We start from the raw sequence: 22,242 nt of genomic DNA, 5'->3' as shown, positions 1-22,242 counted from the left end.
GAGCGTCCGGGCTGAGAGGAGAGAGGAGAGAGCGTCCGGGCTGAGGAGAGAGTAGAGAGGAGAGAGCGTCCGGGCTGAGAGGAGAGAGGAGAGAGAGTCCGGGCTGAGAGGAGAGAGGAGAGAGCGTCCGGGCTGAGAGGAGAGAGGAGAGAGGAGAGAGGAGAGAGGAGAGAGGAGAGAGGAGAGAGGAGAGAGGAGAGAGCGTCCGGGCTGAGAGGAGAGAGGAGAGAGGAGAGAGCGTCCGGGCTGAGAGGAGAGAGAGTCCGGGCTGAGAGGAGAGAGGAGAGAGCGTCCGGGCTGAGAGGAGAGAGGAGAGAGGAGGGAGAGGAGAGAGGAGAGAGGAGAGAGGAGAGAGGAGAGAGCGTCCGGGCTGAGAGGAGAGAGGAGAGAGGAGAGAGGAGAGAGCGTCCGGGCTGAGAGGAGAGAGTGTCGGGCTGAGAGGAGAGAGTGTCGGGGCTGAGAGGAGAGGGGAGAGAGGAGAAAGCGTCCGGGCTGAGAGGATGAGGAGAGAGAGTCCGGGCTGAGAGGAGAGAGGAGAGAGCGTCCGGGCTGAGAGGATGAGGAGAGAGAGTCCGGGCTGAGAGGAGAGAGGAGAGAGAGTCCGGGCTGAGAGGAGAGAGGAGAGAGCGTCCGGGCTGAGAGGAGAGAGGGAGAGAGAGTCCGGGCTGAGAGGAGAGAGGAGAGAGCGTCCGGGCTGAGAGGAGAGAGGAGAGAGAGTCCGGGCTGAGAGGAGAGAGGAGGAGAGCGTCGGGCTGAGAGGAGAGAGGAGAGAGGAGAGAGCGTCCGGGGGCCGGGGGGGGTTGGGGGGGGGGGGGAGCTTGGAGGGAGGGGGGGGAGGGGGGGGGGGGGAGGAGCGTCCAGCTGAGAGGAGAGAGGAGAGAGCGTCCTGGCTGAGAGAGAGAGGAGCGAGAGTCCGGGCTGAGAGGAGAGAGGAGAGAGCGTCCGGGCTGAGAGGAGAGAGGAGAGAGCGTCCTGGCTGAGAGGAGAGAGGAGAGAGTGTCCGGGCTGAGAGGAGAGAGGAGAGAGAGTCCAGGCTGAGAGGAGAGAGGAGAGAGCGTCCAGGCTGAGAGGAGAGAGGAGAGAGCGTCCGGGCTGAGAGGAGAGAGGAGAGAGCGTCCGGGCTGAGAGGAGATAGAGGAGAGAGCGTCCGGGCTGAGAGGAGAGAGGAGAGAGCGTCCGGGCTGAGGAGAGAGTAGAGAGGAGAGAGCGTCCGGGCTGAGAGGAGAGAGGAGAGAGAGTCCGGGCTGAGAGGAGAGAGGAGAGAGCGTCCGGGCTGAGAGGAGAGAGGAGAGAGGAGAGAGGAAGAGAGCGTCCGGGCTGAGAGGAGAGAGAGTCCGGGCTGAGAGGAGAGAGGAGAGAGCGTCCGGGCTGAGAGGAGAGAGTGTCGGGGCTGAGAGGAGAGAGTGTCGGGCTGAGAGGAGAGGGGAGAGGAGAAAGCGTCCGGGCTGAGAGGATGAGGAGAGAGAGTCCGGGCTGAGAGGAGAGAGGAGAGAGAGTCCGGGCTGAGAGGAGAGAGGAGAGAGAGTCCGAGGCTGAGAGGGAGAGAGGAGAGAGCGTCCGGGCTGAGAGGAGAGGGGAGAGAGAGTCCGGGCTGAGAGGAGAGAGGAGAGAGCGTCCGGGCTGAGAGGAGAGAGGAGAGAGCGTCCTGGCTGAGAGGAGAGAGGAGAGAGAGTCCGGGCTGAGAGGAGAGAGGAGAGAGCGTCCGGGCTGAGAGGAGAGAGGAGAGAGGAGAGAGCGTCCGGACTGAGAGGAGAGAGGAGAGAGCGTCCAGGATGAGAGGAGAGAGGAGAGAGCGTCCTGGCTGAGAGGAGAGAGAGAGAGAGAGTCCGGGCTGAGAGGAGAGAGGAGAGAGCGTCGGCTGAGAGGAGAGAGCGTCCGACTGAGAGGAGAGAGGAGAGAGCGTCCGGGCTGAGAGGAGAGAGGAGTGAGCGTCCGGGCTGAGAGGAGAGGAGTGAGCGTCCGGGCTGAGAGGATGAGAGGAGTGAGCGTCCGGGCTGAGAGGAGAGAGGGAGCGAGGAAGCGTCCGGGCTGAGAGGAGAGAGGAGTGAGCGTCCGGGCTGAGAGGAGAGAGGAAGAGAGCGTCCGGGCTGAGAGGAGAGAGGAGAGAGAGTCCGGGCTGAGAGGAGAGAGGAGAGAGCGTCCGGGGCTGAGAGGAGAGAGGAGAGGGGAGAGAGAGTCCTGGCTGAGAGGAGAGAGAGTCCAGGCTGAGAGGAGAGAGCGTCTTGAGACGCCTCCTGTAGAGATCTGTCTGGAATGGCATTTCAAACCATCTTCACTGTCCAGACTTTAAAAAAATCAGTCTGGATACAATCTGGATATGCCAAAAAAAACGTATTTGGGCTGGCAGTCTGAACATGGCCTTAGAGGAAACTAAAGGCTTGTTGTGACCGCCGCCAGGTCTAGCAGCAGTCAATTCATGTCCAGTGTAGAGGAGAATGTGCAGTACCTTGCGTGTACCTCGCATTGGAAATGCATTGAGTGCAGCCGCACTGCTAGACTTGGCTGGAGGTGGCCGGAACGAGCCTTAAAAAGAACACGCCAACATTTTGGGAAAGAAGAAATAGCCTAGCTTAGCACAATGAATGGAAGCTTTCTACTGAACGCACAGAGAGGAAACTGGTATCTATCTACTTGTCTCTCTCTGGAGCTAATTTCCCAAAATGTTATAGAATAGAAATGCTTTAATCCTTGGTGTGTTCCTTTTAAGGGGCTGGGGATACCATGGAAATCATGTTGTGGGATGTTTGGGACACATTATTTGGTTGATTAGAAAGGTTTAGACACTACTAAATAGGGGAAGCCCCCTATTATTATTGTTATTATAATAAATAATTAATTACCGACCGTAGTACATTGCTTGCCATTGATCCCTACTGTTATTTTGCAGCCACCCGTTCCAAGGCCAGTACAGTGTTGCTGATGTGAAACTCAGACTCTCACAGTGAGTAGCATTTTCTTCTCATTGTTGTACTGTAACTGTCTCTTTAGACCAAAGTCTTGTTTATTTGCTCTGGTCAGAAATGTGTTGCCCCACCAAAAACATGCAGAGTGCTGCCCCCCGGTGGCGGCATTCAGAGGTTGCACTGTGACGCACAGCTGTAAACAGTGGAGGTCAGCAGATGATGACACCATTGACACTCGATGATTTTGATCAAATTCAACATTACGTTTTGTGTTTTCCCTTTGAGCAAGGTTACTAATTAATGGTATTATATTATATAACATTCTCAAACCAATGGCAGACTGCTGACCAGGGCCTGACAACTATTTGATGGTCCCATGTTGCTCAATGGCTCAGTTGAAGCGGGTCCCCTATGCTATAAATCTATGCTGTCGTGTTGCTATAAGGCACTTTGGATGAAAGCGCTCACCAAACAGCATGTTATTTAGATACATTTTGAAGCTCCTAAATAGTATTCAATCAATATATAGGCTTCTTTTTTTATAAATTTTTTTTCAAGAAATTTTTAACATTTAAACGTATTGAATATCTGCACAACATATCGGCTACTGGCAGCTTCAATCCAACAATATCAGTTTTGACGTTTATTAAACTAAAACTAAAACCCTACACTGTGCAAACCTGCTTATGAATTGTGGCATGTTACTGTAAGGTTCTCTTGTTTGATAACTTAGTGCCGTTGACGTTGGTGGATTTAGAAAGCCACCGGTCAGGAGTGAGGGGGGGGTCTCACATTAGCAGATCCCATTAATAATAAAGAGAGTTTCATTCTCAAAAACAGAGCTGGCATCTTCAGCGGAGATCCGGTGTCCTTCCAGGAAGCTGGGAGGAAAGGCGACACGCTCCCAGGCTGAGCGTCCCCGAGTCCAGCCAGGGCTTCTAATGTTACCCCCCCTTCATACGTGGCTTCCTCCCCAGCTTATCTATTGATAGCTTCATGGTGAGAACACGGGCTGATCTGGCTGTGATATACGAGGTGGGCTCTTGCATGCGAGACGTGGCCTATGTGAACTGTTGTCATAATGCCTTGGTAAACAAACAAACAGATCAACAGACCGGGGGCCGTGTACTCTGCCCAGCAAGTTGAACATACCCAGGGTGTCTCTGTGGTCGCTCTGCGTCACTGACCCCCTAACGTGGTGAGTCGACCCCCAGTTTCCCCGCTTGGAGCTGTGAGTGTGTTAGCGACTCAACTCGAAAGGCAACTAAGGTTTCCCTCGTTTATATAGTCACGTCCAGTGTACATACAAGATTACGGGGGGGGGGGGGGGGGGGGGGGGGGGGGATTACAACAGCAGGGGAGAATCTCAAGCTTTAGGGACATTCATTTCACTTCATGAGCTAGAGGGGCATCATAGCAAAATGCACATTTACCCTGTTCAGAGCAAACTCGAGGGACCTTAACACATTCACATAGAACTACGTTTCTGTCGCCCGACTGTTGAGTGCCCGGAAACGTAGAACTACGTTTTTCTCACGGTATTTCTTTTAATCGCTATTGCCATTCATAATTCAGCGGGGCACCTTGTGCATACTGTTCTGAATGTGTCTGAGCTGGCAGACGGTTCTTATACCGCCCTCTTAACGCCTTTCGGCCGCTATTGCACTCCATTTAGAAACGGTGTAGTTTCTTTTCTCTACCGAGCTGCGGCGGTGGGGGCGGGGTCCTAAACACTTCCGGCAAAACACGCGCTTGTAGGGATGGCTTGGACAACTGACCCCGCCCGCCCGTTCATGTGCAATGCCCAATAACGTCGGAGACGGGATCGCTGTGGATAACTGGAATGGCGATCAGATAATTGTGAGTGTGTTATTATTTTTTTTGCATTACATCAGAGACCAGGTAAGGACTCTATATATCCAATCTTGCGTTGATCTGATATTTGGGGAGCGCCGCGCTCCAGGGCCCATTTCATGTATGCACGAGGAAGGATAATAATTATAATAATGCTAATCTAGCGTTGATTTCAGGAAGATTCGATAATCGGGCGGAAAATTACAACGTGTTTATTGAATTACACAAAAACACTGTTTTCGCGTCTGTTTCCTGGAATTACTCAGAAGCACCCAAACTATATTCATATTCAAAGCGGAAATGTACGGATGAAAAAAGAATCTGTTTTTGCACGTTGACTGGAAGCAACTCACTGACAATCGACAGCGTTATTAGACCCATAGCTATAATATAAAATATAGGTTTAGCTCTACAAACAAGGTGCGCGTTTACAAGGCCAGATGCACTTCCCGGAAGGGGCGTGGCACTCAATGTGTTAAGGACCAGCCATTCACTAGAATGGGTTCCATACGTACCAAAATTCCATTCCAATAATGATGTAGTATAAGGAGGTAGCTTACCAATAAGGGCCATACAAATGTACAAATACCAGTGTTTGCTGCGCCTCCATCAGCGAGGACCAACCAACCTTCTCATAAAGGACACAGTGATGAGTGTCGTATTCATCGTTAGTGGTGAATCTGAGGGCATAGTGATGGACCGAGTCCAAGGATTTAAGGGTTGAGGAATTATTCAAACAGGATCCAAGTCAAATGTATTGGTCAATAGAAAGGACTGCTAGCGAAATGTAAAAAAAAAAAAACTGTGTTAATGCGCAAATGAATAGGCTTATCACATCTGTCATTACATCACATCATTAAGGCACAAGTAGATATGACTTCCCTAGGGTTTATAGACATAGTAGGCTATTGTGTATTGTGTTCAATTATTGATTAGATGACATCTGTGACAAATAATGGCATGCAGATAATCTGTTTCATTCTTCTTTTAAAATGAAACCACACAAGAGCTTTTGGGCACAAATGACAAACAAACGGGACTCCAAACTAACTTCTCTCACCACGTCCCCCAGAAATATTTTAATCATCCCAATCGAGTATAATTGACCGTCCCAAAATTACATTATCTAGAGACTGATGTATACATCATCTATGATCATATTCAGATACTCAATAAAGATAAGAAAGATTGAAATTCTATTTGGGCATAACAAAGAAAAAAGGACCGAGTACAACTGATGCCTTCCAAAATAGCAAAAGTTGAAATATCCAAATAGTTAGGATCAGTCCTAAGTTAGTTACACTGTGTGCTTGTTGACCAAATGTCAATACAGTGTTGGAGTTACAAGCTAAATAGCCAATCTAAGCGACCAAACACAATGAAAGTTGCTTAAAAATGTTGCTTGTGCAAGTCACTGGACACTCTCTCTCGCATGCTATCTCTCTCTCTCTCTGTTGATGAGCGCCCCCCCCCCCCCCCCCCCCGCCTGCACTGATTCACTCTAAAGAAAATCAGCTACAAGGACTTAAATGTTCATAATACTGGTACTTAGTTTTGTGTGTGAAAGGACAACGTAGATAAACTTTTTTTATTTTTATAATCTCTTTTTATTAGTATCATCGCATACAAGTTACAACAGGCTGCAGTATGAGGGTCGACATTGTAGAGTATGCTCACGCTCTACAACAGGTTGTCCATGATTGGACTATTCCCATTTATTTTTCTTCCCCCCCCCCCCCCCCCCCCCCCCCTTTGCTATCCCTTATAAGGTTAATGTGTTAAGTTTGTTTAAAGTAAAGCATACACCCACCCGCCCCGACAAGAAACAATAATAATAACAACGGGATGTATACACTTAAGTACATACATGCATACACACATGCAAAAATAAATTAAATTAAATTAAAATGAAATAATAATAAAAATAAAGAAAAAACAGTAATAATAATATATAGTATAAGTAGTACTCTCCATTCTGGTAGCATGTTTTCCAGATAAAATTAAGAATAGAAAGTGAATTTAACACCCTCAGCGGTAGTAGGACCACCACAATGCCATCTCCCATACGTGGTCCAGCAGTGTCAGAAAGGTGGGTGGGGGAAGGAAGGGGGTCAGGGGGTTGGAAGGAGAAGGGACTGAAGTCATATGGGTTTTGAAATTAAGTAGGAAGGGCTGCCATGTTTTGTGTGGCCTTGTGTTGTGAATCTAATTTTCTCTATATGTATGAGAGACATAACATCCCTCATCCAATGCAAATGTGAAGGGGGAGTGGCTGCCTTCCAATTGAGTAGGATGAGGCGTCTGGCAATGAGTGAGGCAAAGGCCATGGCATTAGATTGCCCAATAGATATAGCGATGTGTCAGGCCAAATAATGCAATGAGAGGACATGGGTCAACACATTCACAGCAAAAATATCTGAGTAAGATTTTAAAATGGAAATCCAGAAAGGGGCCAGTGCTGGACAATGCCAAAACATATGGATAAGCGAACCAGGGGCTTGGTGGCACCGGTTGCATGTGGGATCCATGCCAGGGTTTATCTTCGCATTTCTGGTCTTTGACCAATATAGACGTGGAGGAGCTTGAACTGTATCAATGAATGGCGGCACATATTGAGGATGAGAGTGTATTTGGGAAAGAGCCTTTTCCCATTCTTCGTCTGTAAATTGGTGATTTAGATCGGTCTCCCAGTTCTGTCTTATGTGGCCAATACCGAAGAAGGTAGGGATAAGGATATGATATTATATCGTTTAGATATTGAGCCTTTGGTTGCAGCCTTCACCGCCAAGATATGGTCAATCTCAGTTTTTGGGGGCATATGGGGGGAACTGAGCAAATTTATTCTTTTTCGTTTTTTTTAATTATCTTTTTCCCCCTTTTTCCATTTTTCTTCTCTCCCAATGTTCGTCGTTATGCCAATTCCCAATCCCCTTCCTGGTCATTGCGCACTCTACCCCCTACCGTCGGTCTGGGAGGGCGGAGACTTTCACATGCTTCCTCCGACACATGTGTACCCAGCCCACCGCTTCTTTTCACCTGGCAGCGCGGACTCTCACTGGGAGAGTGTAACGTGTGGAAGGTCACACTACCTCTCTTAGATCCTTCCCTCGCTGTGCAGGCGCCCCGACCGAACTGTAGGAGTCGCTGTCCACAACGACCCAGACCCACCCCGCCGGCTTCCCTCCCGCTGACTCTGCCACAATCGAGACCGTATGACGGCCGGCCAAGCCGGAAGCAACGCTGACAGCTGGATTCGATACCAGTGTCTCTTGCGTTGGTGACGAGCGCCTTGTCCGCTGCACCACCCAGCCGCCGAGCTAATTTATTCTTAACGAAATTACGTATCTGCAAATATCTGAAGAAAAAATAGTTTTTGGTAAATTAAACTTTAGAGACAATTGTGTGAAAGACATAAATGAACTGTCTTGGTACAAGTCGTAAATGCTCAGAATGCCATTCTTAGACCAGTTGCTGAAGGCTTCATCCACTATAGAGGGAGGGAAAAGGAAGTTTTTGTGAACGGGTGAAGACGGTGACATGGCGTGGAGACCAAAGTGTTTTCTGAACTGGGTCCAGATCCGGAGGGAATGTTGTACCAAGGGGTTGATTTGATTTATTTTATTTTATTGATGGATTAAAAACACACAACAAGGATCCAAAGGATAACATGAGAGAGTAAAACCCTTATTTCCGTCATGGTCCCAGGGCTGTTAGGCCCACAACAAAAACACGACAATAACACAACACTCGTACAACAACTGGGTTGTTGGTGTACTGGGAGGTTGTGACTGGGAGTGGAGAGCAGTGTACTGGGAGGTTGTGACTGGGAGTGGAGAGCAGTGTACTGGGAGGTTGTGACTGGGAGTGGAGAGCAGTGTACTGGGAGGTTGTGACTGGGAGTGGAGAGCAGTGTACTGGGAGGTTGTGACTGGGAGTGGAGAGCAAAGTAAGGACCGCAAGGATGTTCGAGCACAAGATGCCCTCTCCATGTCCACCCATGCCGGCACCCACTGACAAGAGTCCGTAATGGGAGTGACGCCAATAAAGAATGCTGTGTATATTCTCAGCCCAATAGTAGGCCAGGAAATTGGGTAGTGCAAAGCCTCCCTGCGATTTAGGCTTCTGGAGAGCAGTTTTATTTATTTGGACTGAACTGAACGTTCATTCCAAATAAAATCTGATATTACCCTGTCGAGGGCTTTAAAAAATGACTTTGGAATAAAGGTTGGAATACTTTGAAATACAACGTAGATAAACTTGATACTATTTTACTCTGTCTATTCTATCTTACTCCTTTTATTATTGTCTATTTTTTTTTAAACTGAATCAAACTATAAACAAGGTGGCCTGTTAGATCCTAATGTGAAAAACTGTGATTTTATATGTTTGTACTTTATGTGCTCATTTTATGTCTTTCTTCTGTTATGAAGCACTTTGAGCTGCAATTTTGTGTTATAAGGTGTTATACGAATAACGTTTATTATTATTACTTACTCTGGGAGCTTACTGGCATTGCACAGCCTGCTTCTTTGATCTACCAGTAAAGTGTCCAAATGTGTGATGGAGCAGAGATTCAGACCTGTGAATCCACTACATCTAACGGTATCTCTCTTAGCATGATGGATCAAAGCACATACACACACACACACACACACACACACACACACGCACACACACACACACACACACACACACACACACAGACACACACATACACATATACACACACACACACATACACACATACACACATACACATACACAAACACACACACACACATACACACACACACACACACACACACACACACACACACACACACACACACACACACACACACAGACACACGAGAGCAACAACGTTATGTTACAAACAATTTTAGAAGTCCATATGAATCATTAACGGTAGTCCTCCGTTGGTAACATTATTGCTAGCTTTCGGGAATCCTGTTAACTAAGCCCACTTAATCGACTATCACGAGCAAATGCAACCCTTATCAAAACGTTGGCCATCTTATAACCATCGAATCGGTTGCTTTACGATAGTAGATTGTCAAGAGGCTCGTCCTGCAGTGTCCTGTTCCGCTGTTCTCTCAGTTCTGACGGCAGGGGCGACAGTGGCTCGGTAGGTAGAGCGGTTGTCTGGTAATCCGGAGGTTCCCGGTTCGATTCCCGCTCCTCCCGGGCAGCGTGTCGGAAGTGTCCTTGAGTAAGATACTTAACCCCTAATTGCTCCCGATGAGCAGGTTGGCACCTTGCATGGTGGCCTCTGCCGTCGGTGTGTGAATGTGTGAGTGAATGGCTCAAATGTGAGGAACAAATTGTAAATTATTATAAATGCAGCCATTTACCATTTAGCAGGTGCTGCTGCCCAGAGCCCCGCGGGTCATTAACGGGATCATGTATACGAGTATCGGTGATGAATAAAGGTTTGCAAATCACTTAAAAAATTATATGTATGCAGTATGACCAGCTCAATGCAGGTTTGCTTAACAGGCTCACCTACAATGGGCTTTACTCTTATCGTCCCTGGTATGAAGGGACGCCTGGATGTCATTAATTTTGAGCCCTGACAAATATGAAAACATAATCCAAAGTACAGTATAGGCTTGCTTGCAAATGTCATCCTCAAACACACAATATATTATGCGGTCAAAGCCTTGCTTTCATCACAGTTTTTAATGAAAAATGCAATCTAAAATAAAAAAAAAATAGAAAATATATATACGGTATATATATAAACTAACCTTACTATCATGCACTTGTCCTAATATACTAACCTACACTGTAGCACTCACCACTTTGATGAACATTGTTACTCAGCTGATAGAGTTGTGCCCTTCCTGATGACTTGTTGTACAAAACATGTAAGTTGCTTTGGATAAAAGCGTCAGCTAAATGTAAATGTAGATGGTATAGCTAGACTACTGAAAAATATTGCTGGAAAATGAAAAACAACCTAAGACAATCTCTTATCAGTGCACCTACCTTAAAAGTTAGTTTCATGTGATGTTCTAGTGATGACATTCCATTTTCCAAAGAGTTGATTGGTCAATAGATGGCGCTTCTGTATGTTTCCATCTCTTAAAGAGCAACTAAAGACCACAAATAAATCCATTGAGAGATGGCCGTCTAATGGTTAAACGCATGCTATCACTATTGGCTGATCGTGGCGCCAGGTGACCTGTGAATTAGATGTGTGATGACATCACCCGGCACCCAAGATCAGCCAATGGCGTGCATTTAACCATGAGATGGCAGTCTCTCAGTGGATTTATTCATGGTGTTGTTGAGTTGCTCTATAAATAGAACATAACCTGCTCTGGAGCAAATCAGGTGTGCAGCAGCAGGGCAATCTACCAGGGCAAACTACCAGGGCAAACTACCAGGGCAAACTACCAGGGCAATCTACTCTGGTAAAAAAGTGAGCCATCATCGTGACAAGGTTAAACTTGAAGGCACCTCGCTAACCCCCCACAATCTGATTTTGTAGTATGTAGTATTCCCCCCCGGTAACAACCCCCCCCCCCCCCCCCCCCCCCCTCTAGAGTAGGTATTGCATCATAGGCTATAGTAGGATAGCAAGTGAAAAAGTGAAATGAATCCTATAGATTTCCTGCAGATGGTTGGTAGAAGGTTTATAACATTACTGCGTGGATAGATGGAATCAGTGCGTTGAGCTGCGACTCATGCAGTGAGCTCTACTCCTCGGATGAATACATACTTCCTCTGTTATTAGCATGCTGGTGTTGAGAGTGTGTTGACAGACTTGATTCCTGTATTTTGTCTCCATGGAACAGGGGTGGGGGGGGGGGGGGGGGGGGGGTTAAAGGGCGTACGGGGGGGTGGGGGGGGGCTGTGTGCTCCACTGGCTGTGCTATAAAACCCTGTATGTGGCGTGTATGGAGGGGGGGGCAGTCAGGAAGCTTGGCACTTGGCCATCTGAGCTTCTAAGGAATAAACGCGGCTCATTTCCTGCCTCTAGCTTTGTGTCGGAGGAGGCATGGGGTTCCTCTCTTGCCCTGAAACAGTAGGGTATTCAGAGTTGCCCCAGGAAGTGTGCGCGTGCTCGCTAGTGTGTTGGGGATTTTGTGCGCGTGTGGGACGTATGTGCGTGTGCATAATTATGCATGTGCCCCCCCCCCCTCCCCCAAACAAATTTACCTATCCTAACCCTTTCACTACCACACTACAGAAGGTTAACCATTCACTACCGAAAGGGTTAACCCTTTGGTAGTGTGGTCGTGAAAGGGTTAAACCCTCTTTTCCTGATCCACCTTCCTGTTCCTGAGGAAAGCAACGGTTGTGATCAGGGCGTCGAGAAAAGAGGGCAGGGTTCGAGATGGGTCACTTGGCGAGGGCGTTGCGTAACAGTGGCAGGAGAGCTCCGTCTCTCTACCTCAACCTGGTCCGTCAGAGGCGAGTGTTTATTGACTTTGTCTGAAGCGCCCCCCCCCCCACTTGCAGACTTCCGTCCCGTCTCTTGACAAGATGCCGAAATCCCCCCCCGTCTCGTCCCGGAGTTGCCCAACAACCACCTCTACCTCCTGCCAGGCCCCAGGGGCTCAGACTACTATGTTTACAATGTGGACTACTTTTTTTTTCTTCTGGTATCTAATTGGTCAGGGCAGCCATCAGTCATCATAGTAGCGGAGCAGGCCCCCCTCAGTCAGAGCGGCTTCCTGAAGCTGAAGTGTTGCCTTGTTTCGTTCATCAGTCCAGGATAGTGGAAAGCTCTCTCCCTCACTCCCTGCATCAATAAACATGGAGCCCTTTTTCTGTGACCCTACAGGGAGTTGCTGGACGTTGGGGGGTTGTAGGGGTGCTAGTAGGAATGAGGCTTGATATGTTCCTGTCTTCAGTCTGGTGGTCAAGAAAGGAAAAGGAGAAACTGAGTCCCCCCACCCTGTCACTCACCTCACAGGATGAATACTCTTTGTCCCACTGCTGCCCCCCCTCCCTCCGCATGCTATTTATACTCCCTGAAAAAAGAGTAGCCCTACGCTTGAGTTCCTGGTGAATGTGCTGTGTTGCATGTGTATTATGCCGGCTCTAAGACTAACAGAGCCCACCCTATTCATCTTGTTAGGGGTCGACAAAGAGCAGCCAGCGATAGATGTTTTCTTTTTTTTGTTGTTTTTTTTCTGGGAAACAAAGTCATGTGATGAGGCTGTGTCAGCCCTGTAGGGAAGGGATGTTGGTGTGTTGGCTGTCAGGGTCTTGGTGCGTTGGCTGTCAGGGTCTTGGTGCGTTGGCTGTCAGGGTCTTGGTGCGTTGGCTGTCAGGGTCTTGGTGCGTTGGCTGTCAGGGTCTTGGTGCGTTGGCTGTCAGGGTCTTGGTGCGTTGGCTGTCAGGGTCTTGGTGCGTTGGCTGTCAGGGTCTTGGTGCGTTGGCTGTCAGGGTCTTGGCGCGTTGGCTCTCAGGGTCTTGGCTGTCAGGCTCTTGGTGCGTTGGCTGTCCGGGTCTGTTTTTATTGTGAGTGGACTCTGTTTATTTGGGTCAGCCAGCGTTTTCTTTTTTTCTGTGAAACAAAGTCATGTGATGAGGCTGTAGGGAAGGGATGTTGGTGCGTTGGCTGTCAGGGTCTTGGCTGTCAGGGTCTTGGCTGTCAGGGTCTTGGTGCGTTGGCTGTCAGGGTCTTGGCTGTCAGGGTCTTGGTGCGTTGGCTGTCAGGATCTTGGTGCGTTGGCTGTCAGGGTCTTGGCTGTCAGGGTCTTGGTGCGTTGGCTGTCAGGGTCTTGGTGCGTTGGCTGTCAGGGTCTTGGTGCGTTGGCTGTCAGGGTCTTGGTGCGTTGGCTCTCAGGGTCTTGGCTGTCGGGTCTTGGTGTCTTGTCTGGTTTTATTCTGAGTGGACTCTGTTTATTTGGGTCAGCCAGCTAGATGAATGGAGTGTGTACAGGACTCTCTCTCTCTCTCTCTCTCTCTCTCTCGTCTGTTGGTCCAGCTCCCAGGCAACCAGAGCTCCTTTTAGTGAATCTGGTCTCGTCCCTGCGGCACCGTGTGACCTCACCCTCCCTGAGTCAGAGATGCCGTAGTGTCTCCATGCCAGCCCTGCCCTGCCAACTCCAGGCCTCCACGGGGTTCGTCTTTCAGGGACGGCTGTTACATTGACACATTAATAGTCGGACAAGAGTATGGGGCTTAATTTATTTTTATTAGGGGGTATTATGTGTATGTGTGTGAAGGGAAAGCCTTTGATACCAACACACACACACACACACACATGCATACACAAAACACAGTTGTGTCTATTGCAAATGGGGACCTAAACTGTTACTAAACAATAATGATGATGACTTTCAGATATAATGGTCAGCAGTAATATCCCTACTTGCCATAGTTGTTTTAACAACACTACTGTTTTGGTAGCGGTTGTGTAACGATACACACATTTTCAGGTTAGAATCTTCCGAATTTAGATTGTGTGGGTGTTTGAGATCATGAGGTCAATGGAAAAACGTAAATGTTTTCCAATGTTTGATTCTGTATTATTGAGATGGTTGCACCTTTACTAAGTATTTTGGACATTTGATTGAGTGAGACGCCACGGCAGAAAGTCAATGTTGGAGGATCCATGTAAAAGGTTATGTTGTTGTTGTTGTTGTTGTTGTTGTTGTTGACGACATCGTGCCAGGCCACTGTCGAGAGAAAGTCAGGCTGCTGCATTTAGCCATTTGTTTTGGAAAATCATTTCCATTCTCAGGCCTCTGCTCCCCGATCACGAGACACGGCACCTGTGACTCCGGTCTCGTCGTGACATTTAGCTGCAGCACCGCTCGTCTCTCGGAAGGACGCAGACGTGTGTCATGTGGTCGTCGTGCGTCTCACTCAATCACTTTGATGAACATTGTTACTCGGATTCAGATTCAGCTTTATCGTTGCATCTAGGGCTGACCTTCGATATTTTTTTTAATATCTCTATATATATATATATATATATATATATATTTTTTTTTTTTTTTTTATGTTGTGGGACTTGTACAGCACTTTGTTCAACTTTGTCAGTGCTGTAAAGTTTAAACCTTTTTAAATCAAACGAAACACTTTGCTTCCATGAAATATTGTAAGCCGTCATTTGAGGCTTTATAAAAGCAGCACAATGAACACAAATCTGTCCGTGCCGAGTCCGACCTCATCTTAAATAACAAACAGCATGGCTTGTTGTAGTTAACAAAGAGAGGCAGAGTTGATTTTGCAAAAGAAAATAAAAAAAAATAATTCTTTTACATAATCAAATTTTATTTTCATATTCGTATCCCATGCCCATCGAACGAAGCTTCGAAGTATTTAAGACAGCCCTAGTTGCATCTTTGTCATATTTCTCATGCAAAAAAAGAGCAAGATTCTTGGGTCTTGCCCCCTCGACCTACAGCGTGGCAATAAAATACACAGTAGAACAATACAATACATAAAAACACAGTAAAAACCAGCATAATAATGATGTATGAGAAAGGTGACGGTGCTGAGAGTGGTAATATAAAACAGTATAATAAAATCAACGTAAAGTACTTAAAATACTTAAAATACTAAATACATAAATATATAAAATCAAATCTGAATGACTAAAATAGTGTTCATGAGCCTGATGGCTTGATGAAAGTACGAGTCCTTGAGCCTGCTGGACCTGGCTCGGATAGAGTTGTACCCTTCCTACCGATGACTCGTCTTACAAAACTTGTAAGTCGCTTTGGATAAAAGCGTCTGCGCTAAATGACAAAAATGTAAACGTATTTCTGATTACACGTCTTTGTGGTTTGTTTATTTTGTTTGTTTATATTTTTTTCTCCCCGCCCATCAGCTCGGTGCAGAACAGCGAGCGAGGGAAGAAGATCGGAAACGCAATGATCACCACCAGCCGCAGTGTGGTCCAGACGGGGAAGGCAGTAGGTAAGCTATGATCACCACCAGACAGGGAAGGCAGTAGGTAAGCTATGATCACCACCAGACAGGGAAGGCAGTAGGTAAAGCTATGATCACCACCAGACAGGGAAGGCAGTAGGTAAGCTATGATCACCACCAGACGGGGAAGGCAGTAGGTAAGCTATGATCACCACCAGACGGGGAAGGCAGTAGGTAAGCTATGATCACCACCAGACAGGGAAGGCAGTAGGTAAGCTATGATCACCACCGGACGGGGAAGGCAGTAGGTAAGCTATGATCACCACCGGACAGGGAAGGCAGTAGGTAAGCTATGATCACCACCAGACAGGGAAGGCAGTAGGTAAGCTATGATCACCACCAGACGGGGAAGGCAGTAGGTAAGCTATGATCACCACCAGACAGGGAAGGCAGTAGGTAAGCTATGATCACCACCAGACGGGGAAGGCAGTAGGTAAGCTATGATCACCACCAGACAGGGAAGGCAGTAGGTAAGCTATGATCACCACCAGACGGGGAAGGCAGTAGGTAAGCTATGATCACCACCAGACGGGGAAGGCAGTAGGTAAGCTATGATCACCACCGGACGGGGAAGGCAGTAGGTAAGCCAAGATCGGGGTCAGCCCTATGTTCCCACAGCCCTATCTTCCCACATTTCTAAGATTTCTCAAAAGGTTACGCCCTATGGTCCCACGGCCCTATGTTCCCGGACGAACCCTCTATTACCAGAGGACAATTGGATAATAGGTTGGGTGTAATTGGCTACGAAATTAAGAGAAAAAAGGGGGATCAAATCGGATACAAAGAAATGTATGAAAAAAGGAAATGTGGGCACGCTCCCCAGGATCAAGTTCAAACACACGCCAGACATCTGGGAGATAATAATATCAACATGCTTTTGCTGTCGTCGTCGTCTCGTGAATCATCTGATGAAGGTCTCCTACCAAAATGGCTTCATAAAATACGCCCCGACGAGCGCAGTGTGGGAAACATTCTGTTCCACGTGTACGAAGATGTGATTTTCTTTAATTCACCTGCATGCTATCCTGTTAGCTGGGTGTGCAAAGGCTTCTTGACGTGCCATTATGAACCATAACGTAGCATAGAAACTCCAGGGCTATGCAGTTGAGCACAGATTGCACAGTAACACAAAGTCCCTGTCGTCTAGATTTGTTTAAAAAAACTAAAACCTGTGCATCGTTGTATCTGTTCTGATCTAGTCCTCCCTCACCTCGTCTCCTCCAGGTCAGTCCGTCGGCGGGGCGCTAACCAGTGCCAAGTCGGCCATGTCCTCCTGGTTCTCCACCCTCGCCCAGCCGGCAGCCGTTACCGCCGCAGCCTATCAAGAGCCTGAGACCGCAGCTGAGGTCAAGCCGTGAGCCCCTGGCCCCCTGAAAAAAAAAGAAATCCTCCAACAACCCCTCCTTCGACTCCTGACCCCCCCCCCCCCCATACAAGAAGAAGAGGCATCGGGCTGGTTTTAACTGAACTGGTTTTAACTGAACTGAACTGGTTTTAACTGATCTGAACAGGTTTTTTAATGAAGGATTGTCCCGAGCCTCTGCTCTCTGTGGCTGTGTGCTACGTCTCCAGCTCAGCCACCTCCTCTGTCCACTCTGGCTGAGAAGACAGCGCTGACGGTGTGATACACATACAACACTTATACCATGGCCTGGGTGAATACTCCATTCTGATTGGTTGATAGGTGTCCATTAAAGGTTGATAATGGACACCTACTACCTAATTCCAACCAAACTGTCTTAACCCTTTCACTGCCGCACTACCAAACGGTTAACCCTTTCACTGCCACACAACATCAGGTTAACCCTTTCACTGCCACACTACAGAAGGTTAACCCTTTACTATCAGTAGGGCTGACCTTCGATTTTTTTTTTTTGAAATTCGAAGCTTCGGGCCGAGATTCGATTTTAATTCGAAGCTTCGAGATTATTTTTTTTAAGTATAATATTAAAAAAAAATATATATATATATATATTTTTTTTTATGTTGTGGGACTTGTACAGCACTTTGTTCAACTTTGTCAGTGCTGTAAAGTTTAAACCTTTTAAAATCTTAGACAAACGAAACACTTTGCTTTCATGAAATATTGTAAGCAGTCATTTGAGGCTTTATAAAAGCAGCACAATGAACACAAATCTGTCAGTGCCGAGTCCGACCTCATCTTAAATAACAAACAGCATTGCTTGTTGTAGTTAACAAAGAGAGGCAGAGTTGATTTTGCAATTTTTTTTTTTTTTTTTATTATTTTCATATTCGAATCCCATGCCCATCGAATGAAGCTTCGAAGTATTTAAGACAGCCCTAGTCGGTAGTGTGATAGTAAAGGGTTAACCTTCTGTAGTGTGGCAGTGAAAGGGTTAAATGAATGTGCTGACTACATAGTGTGGACTCGCTACATAATATCCTGCCATAGTATCGGACAGCAGCTAATTTAGCAGGCATTATGGTCGCTAGTGTTGCATAAGGTGAATACGATCTAACTATGTTTACTACAAAGCTATCCAGCCATCTAATAAAAAAAGAAATTGTGATGTATTTTTAGATGGCTGGTTAGCTTACCTAAGCTGTGTGTTAAACATACTGTTAGAATCTTCATCCCTGTTTGCAGACATCATGCAGCTTTCTAGCTGATAACAAACAACAACCTAGTTCCAGGTATTATTCAGATTTCCAAGTGTCACTAGTGTTAATGTTGAATGCCAAACGCATGAAAACATGAATAAAGGTTCGTTATTTTTTTGATTGTATTTTCTTATCTGTTCGCCATCAGCCATGGTATAAGCGGGATAATGCCCTTCGACCTGTACATTAACATGTTAATGGACTTGGCGGAGGCCACCGTCGGATGGTTCTCTGCCTCCGCCGCGGCCTCAACCATTAAAATATGATCATGTACAGGTCGAAGGGCATTAACCCTTACATATACAACGCGGATTCCACGCCGAGGCATGTCAGACTGACCATATATCGACCTGCGTGCTGTAAGACGGCCATCGCAGACGAGTGCTTTGATCAGCGCGTCATCAGGACGTGTAGTGGCTGTGTCTGTCCAATAAGACACAGAGAGACTGTAGTCGGGTACGTGTGTCGTTCCCGAGTTCGCTGCATATTTCTGGATTTGTCGGTCGCCGCCTATTTTCGCCGATCTAAGAAATACTGTGAAAAGATTGACAACGTTTTCAACATGGTGATTATCTTAAAGTGGAATGAAAGCATGTGCGCTTGAGAAGTGCATTAATCACATTTGGTTCTATTCTTGTTCACTCACACACAACAACACTGCTCTCATGCCTCACGTTGTAATTGTGGTTTCAGTGACAACTGAGACTTATTTATTTTTTTATCACATAATCTGTGGAGAAGGGATCGCTGAAGAATTAGAAAATGTCCATATTGTTACAAGAATAAGGCTATTGGATACATTTTCCTTCCACTTTTACCAATTAAAAAAATGCACGATTATGTGCAGATTCATGAAAAGTGCCCTGCTGTAGCCTAGGGTGAAATATTGTGAATGAAGCCTAATCTAGTCAAATGTTTCACTGGGTATTACCCTCTTATTGGACAAGTACCACCCGCCCCCCCCGCCTTTTATAGAGTCAGTTCAAGGTATCTTTTTTGGGAGAGCTGTTGTGATCACAAATAAAGGTAAGGTTCCAGGTAGTTTTAAGGTATGGCTAACTTATTTATTGGTTGTGTGTCTAGTTAGGCTCTCGCATAATCGCTGTAATTTCCATGTCTCGTCCTGACAACACTGGAACGACTCTTGTCCGTGGACCACTCTTGACTGTGTACATTGTATCCATGGTTCTATTATCTACGTACCTGCTTAGCTCGTATAATTGTTATTTGAGAAGCTTACTGTTAACCCCCCCCCCCCCCCCCAACTGTCCCGTATTTGGGAACACTGTTTGAAACTGTGGGTTGGACTGGTTTCTGAACATGTTGGCTAAACACGCTCTGTCCAGTTGTATAACTGTTAATGAGTGTCTTTTTGTCCCATCTTTCAACTGCTGTGTATATTCATTCCATGACCCCCCCCCCCCCCCCTTACTTTTAAACTCAGTTTTGGGCCTTTATTAGGTAACTCCTCTTCGTACTGTACGTTACTTTTGAACTCTGAAAATGTCTTTTTAAGTATCGATCATTCTCAAGCTGATCCTGTTTTTTTGTTTTTTAATCATCCGACAGTATATTATTTCAATGTGTATTTAAAATATATGAATGTATTGTAAATTGTGAATTCAAATTCACAAAAATATTTTCTTGACAGACATTTTTTTTTGGAAGTATTTGAGAAATGATATACTATATTGCTGCATTAAAAGTAAAAAGAAAAAAAATCAAATAATAATAATAATACACTGCCTGCCTCTGCTGTTGGGTATTATTAGATTAAAGGTGGAAATCATCCCTTTTTGGTCCTGTGAGCTTGTGTCGGGGAGGTTATATATGTATGCTCCAGTCTGTGTTCAAATGTAGGTCAGCCAAACAAAGCAGGGGGTGGGGGGCGGGCGGGCGGGGCGTGCTGTGGTGCTAGCGCATGGCCAGACAAAAACACACCCACGTGCCATTCGACAACAATACAGCTACATCATAGGGACACATGAACCCAGGGACCTCCGGGATGACTTTCAGATTATCAGCTCAAAGGCTCTGGGGGAGGGGGGGTGGGTTGGGGTCCTGTCGTGTTTGTTTGGCTCCGGCCATTCAGGCCCGGTGTTAGGGGCTGACTAACGGGCTTTGAGCATGGAATGGTGCTTACCAGTCAACATGTTCATGTGAGCACAAAAAACTAAGCCAGTCGCGCCAGAGATGAGTAATACTCCAAAAAAAAGACAAACATTCACAAATCCGAGCGGACGATTTATAACTCTTCACAAGTGGTCCCTTCCAAATATTCAACATGATTACATATAGTTGATATTTACTTAATCATCATCATCCTTTATTTATTCTCGAAAAGTCAGTTACATTTAAAGGGGGAATGCTGTCCATTTTAAGAGTTCACATTATTCCTGCGCCAAGACTATTCCTTTTCATATTTGTGAACATGCAACACTCTCCTGAAGCTAGAAATCTGAGAGAAACCTCATATTATTATTTTTATTATCTTTTTCCGATTTCTTTCTCCCATCCCAATGCTAGTCGTTATGCCAATTCCCAATCCCCTTCCTGGTCGTTGCGCACTCTACCCCCTACCGTCGGTCCGGGAGGGCGGAGAGGAGACTATCGCATGCTTCCTCCGACACGTGTACCCAGCCCACCGCTTCTTTTCACCTGGCAGCGCGGACTCTCACTGAGAGAGTGTAACGTGTGGAAGGTCACACTACCTCTCCCAGATCCTTCCCTTGCTGTGCAGGCGCCCCGACCGAACTGTAGGAGTCGCTGTTTACAACGACCAGGACCCACCCTCGCCGGCTTCCCACCCGCTGACACTGCCAATTGTGTTAGTATGGACAGTCGGCCAACCCGGAAGCACCACAGCTGGATTCGATCCCACGGTCTCTGTGGTGGTAGACAGACGCTTAGTCCGCTGGGCTACCCGGCCGCGAGAAACCTCATATTTAATGTCAATAGACAATAAAAGGGGTAATGGCTTTGAACTCTTAAAATGGGTAGCATTCCCCTCTGAAGGGTGGCCTGGGACAGTGGTTCTCAAAGTGGGGCCTGGGGACCCCCCAGGGGTCATTGAGGATGTCCCCAGCTAATGTGGTCGGTAGTTTAATTTCACTAATATTTTATCATAATGAGAAAACTTATAAGAATGACTTTTGACTTCCCACCTACAGTATAGTTACGGGGAATTTTCTGGACTAAATCATACTCGACAAAATCTTCTCATGGGGTTGAAACAAAACCTCATCAAATGCGCCCTATACATGTTGGGGTCATTGCATGAAAATGTTAGAGAACCACTGTCTGCCTCAGCCGTCTGTGTGAATGGGTGAACGTGAGGCACAAGTTATGAAGCGCTTTAGATAAAAGCGGTTATATAAATGCAGTCCATTACCGTTCTGGGAGACCTGATGAGAAAATTGCTTTTAAAAATGATTACAATTCATCCATCAGTGCAAGGATCTGTCCGATTTAGGGATGCACAAATAGCTACATTTTGGCCAATACTAATAATACAGTCAGGTCCATAAATATTTGTCTCTAACACCACCACAATGGATTTGAAATTAAACAATGTGCAAGCTGTGTTTTAAGTGCAGACTTTCAGCTTTAATTTTAGGATGTATACATCCAAGTCAGGTGAACAGTGTATGAATTACAACCGTTTCTAAATGTGCACCCCCCCCCCCCCCCCCCGCCCTTTTTTAAGGGACCAAAAGTAATTGGACAAACTAAAATCATAAATCAATATGTCACTTTTAACACTTGGTTGCAAATCCTTTGCAGTCGATGACAGCCTGAAGTCTGGAACCCATAGACATCACCAGACCCTGGGTTACGTCCCTGGTGATGCTCTGCCAGGCCTCTACTGCAACTGTCTTCAGTTCCTGCTTGTTCTTGGGGCATTTTCCCTTCAGTTTTGTCTTCAGCAAGTGAAATACATGCTCCATTGGATTCAGTTCAGGGG

At 46.6% G+C, this 22,242-nt stretch overlaps 1 protein-coding gene across 1 annotated transcript in view; it reads left to right on the top strand.

Moving 5' to 3' along the window:
* avl9 (AVL9 homolog (S. cerevisiase)) overlaps positions 1 to 17,568 on the top strand; it is a 58,928-nt gene extending 41,360 nt beyond the window's left edge. The window contains exons 14-16 of the mRNA XM_084326303.1: positions 2,888 to 2,941; positions 15,556 to 15,644; positions 16,881 to 17,568. Coding sequence (XP_084182429.1) covers positions 2,888 to 2,941; positions 15,556 to 15,644; positions 16,881 to 17,014 — 277 coding nt within the window. The 3' untranslated portion in view covers positions 17,015 to 17,568. The remainder of the gene's footprint in view (positions 1 to 2,887; positions 2,942 to 15,555; positions 15,645 to 16,880) is intronic.
* The last annotated feature ends 4,674 nt before the right edge of the window (positions 17,569 to 22,242 follow it).

This window comes from Notolepis coatsorum (genome assembly GCF_963971535.1).
Source record: "Notolepis coatsorum genome assembly, chromosome: 12".
NCBI lineage: Eukaryota > Metazoa > Chordata > Actinopteri > Aulopiformes > Paralepididae > Notolepis > Notolepis coatsorum.
This window is presented reverse-complemented; position numbering and strand designations above follow the sequence as displayed.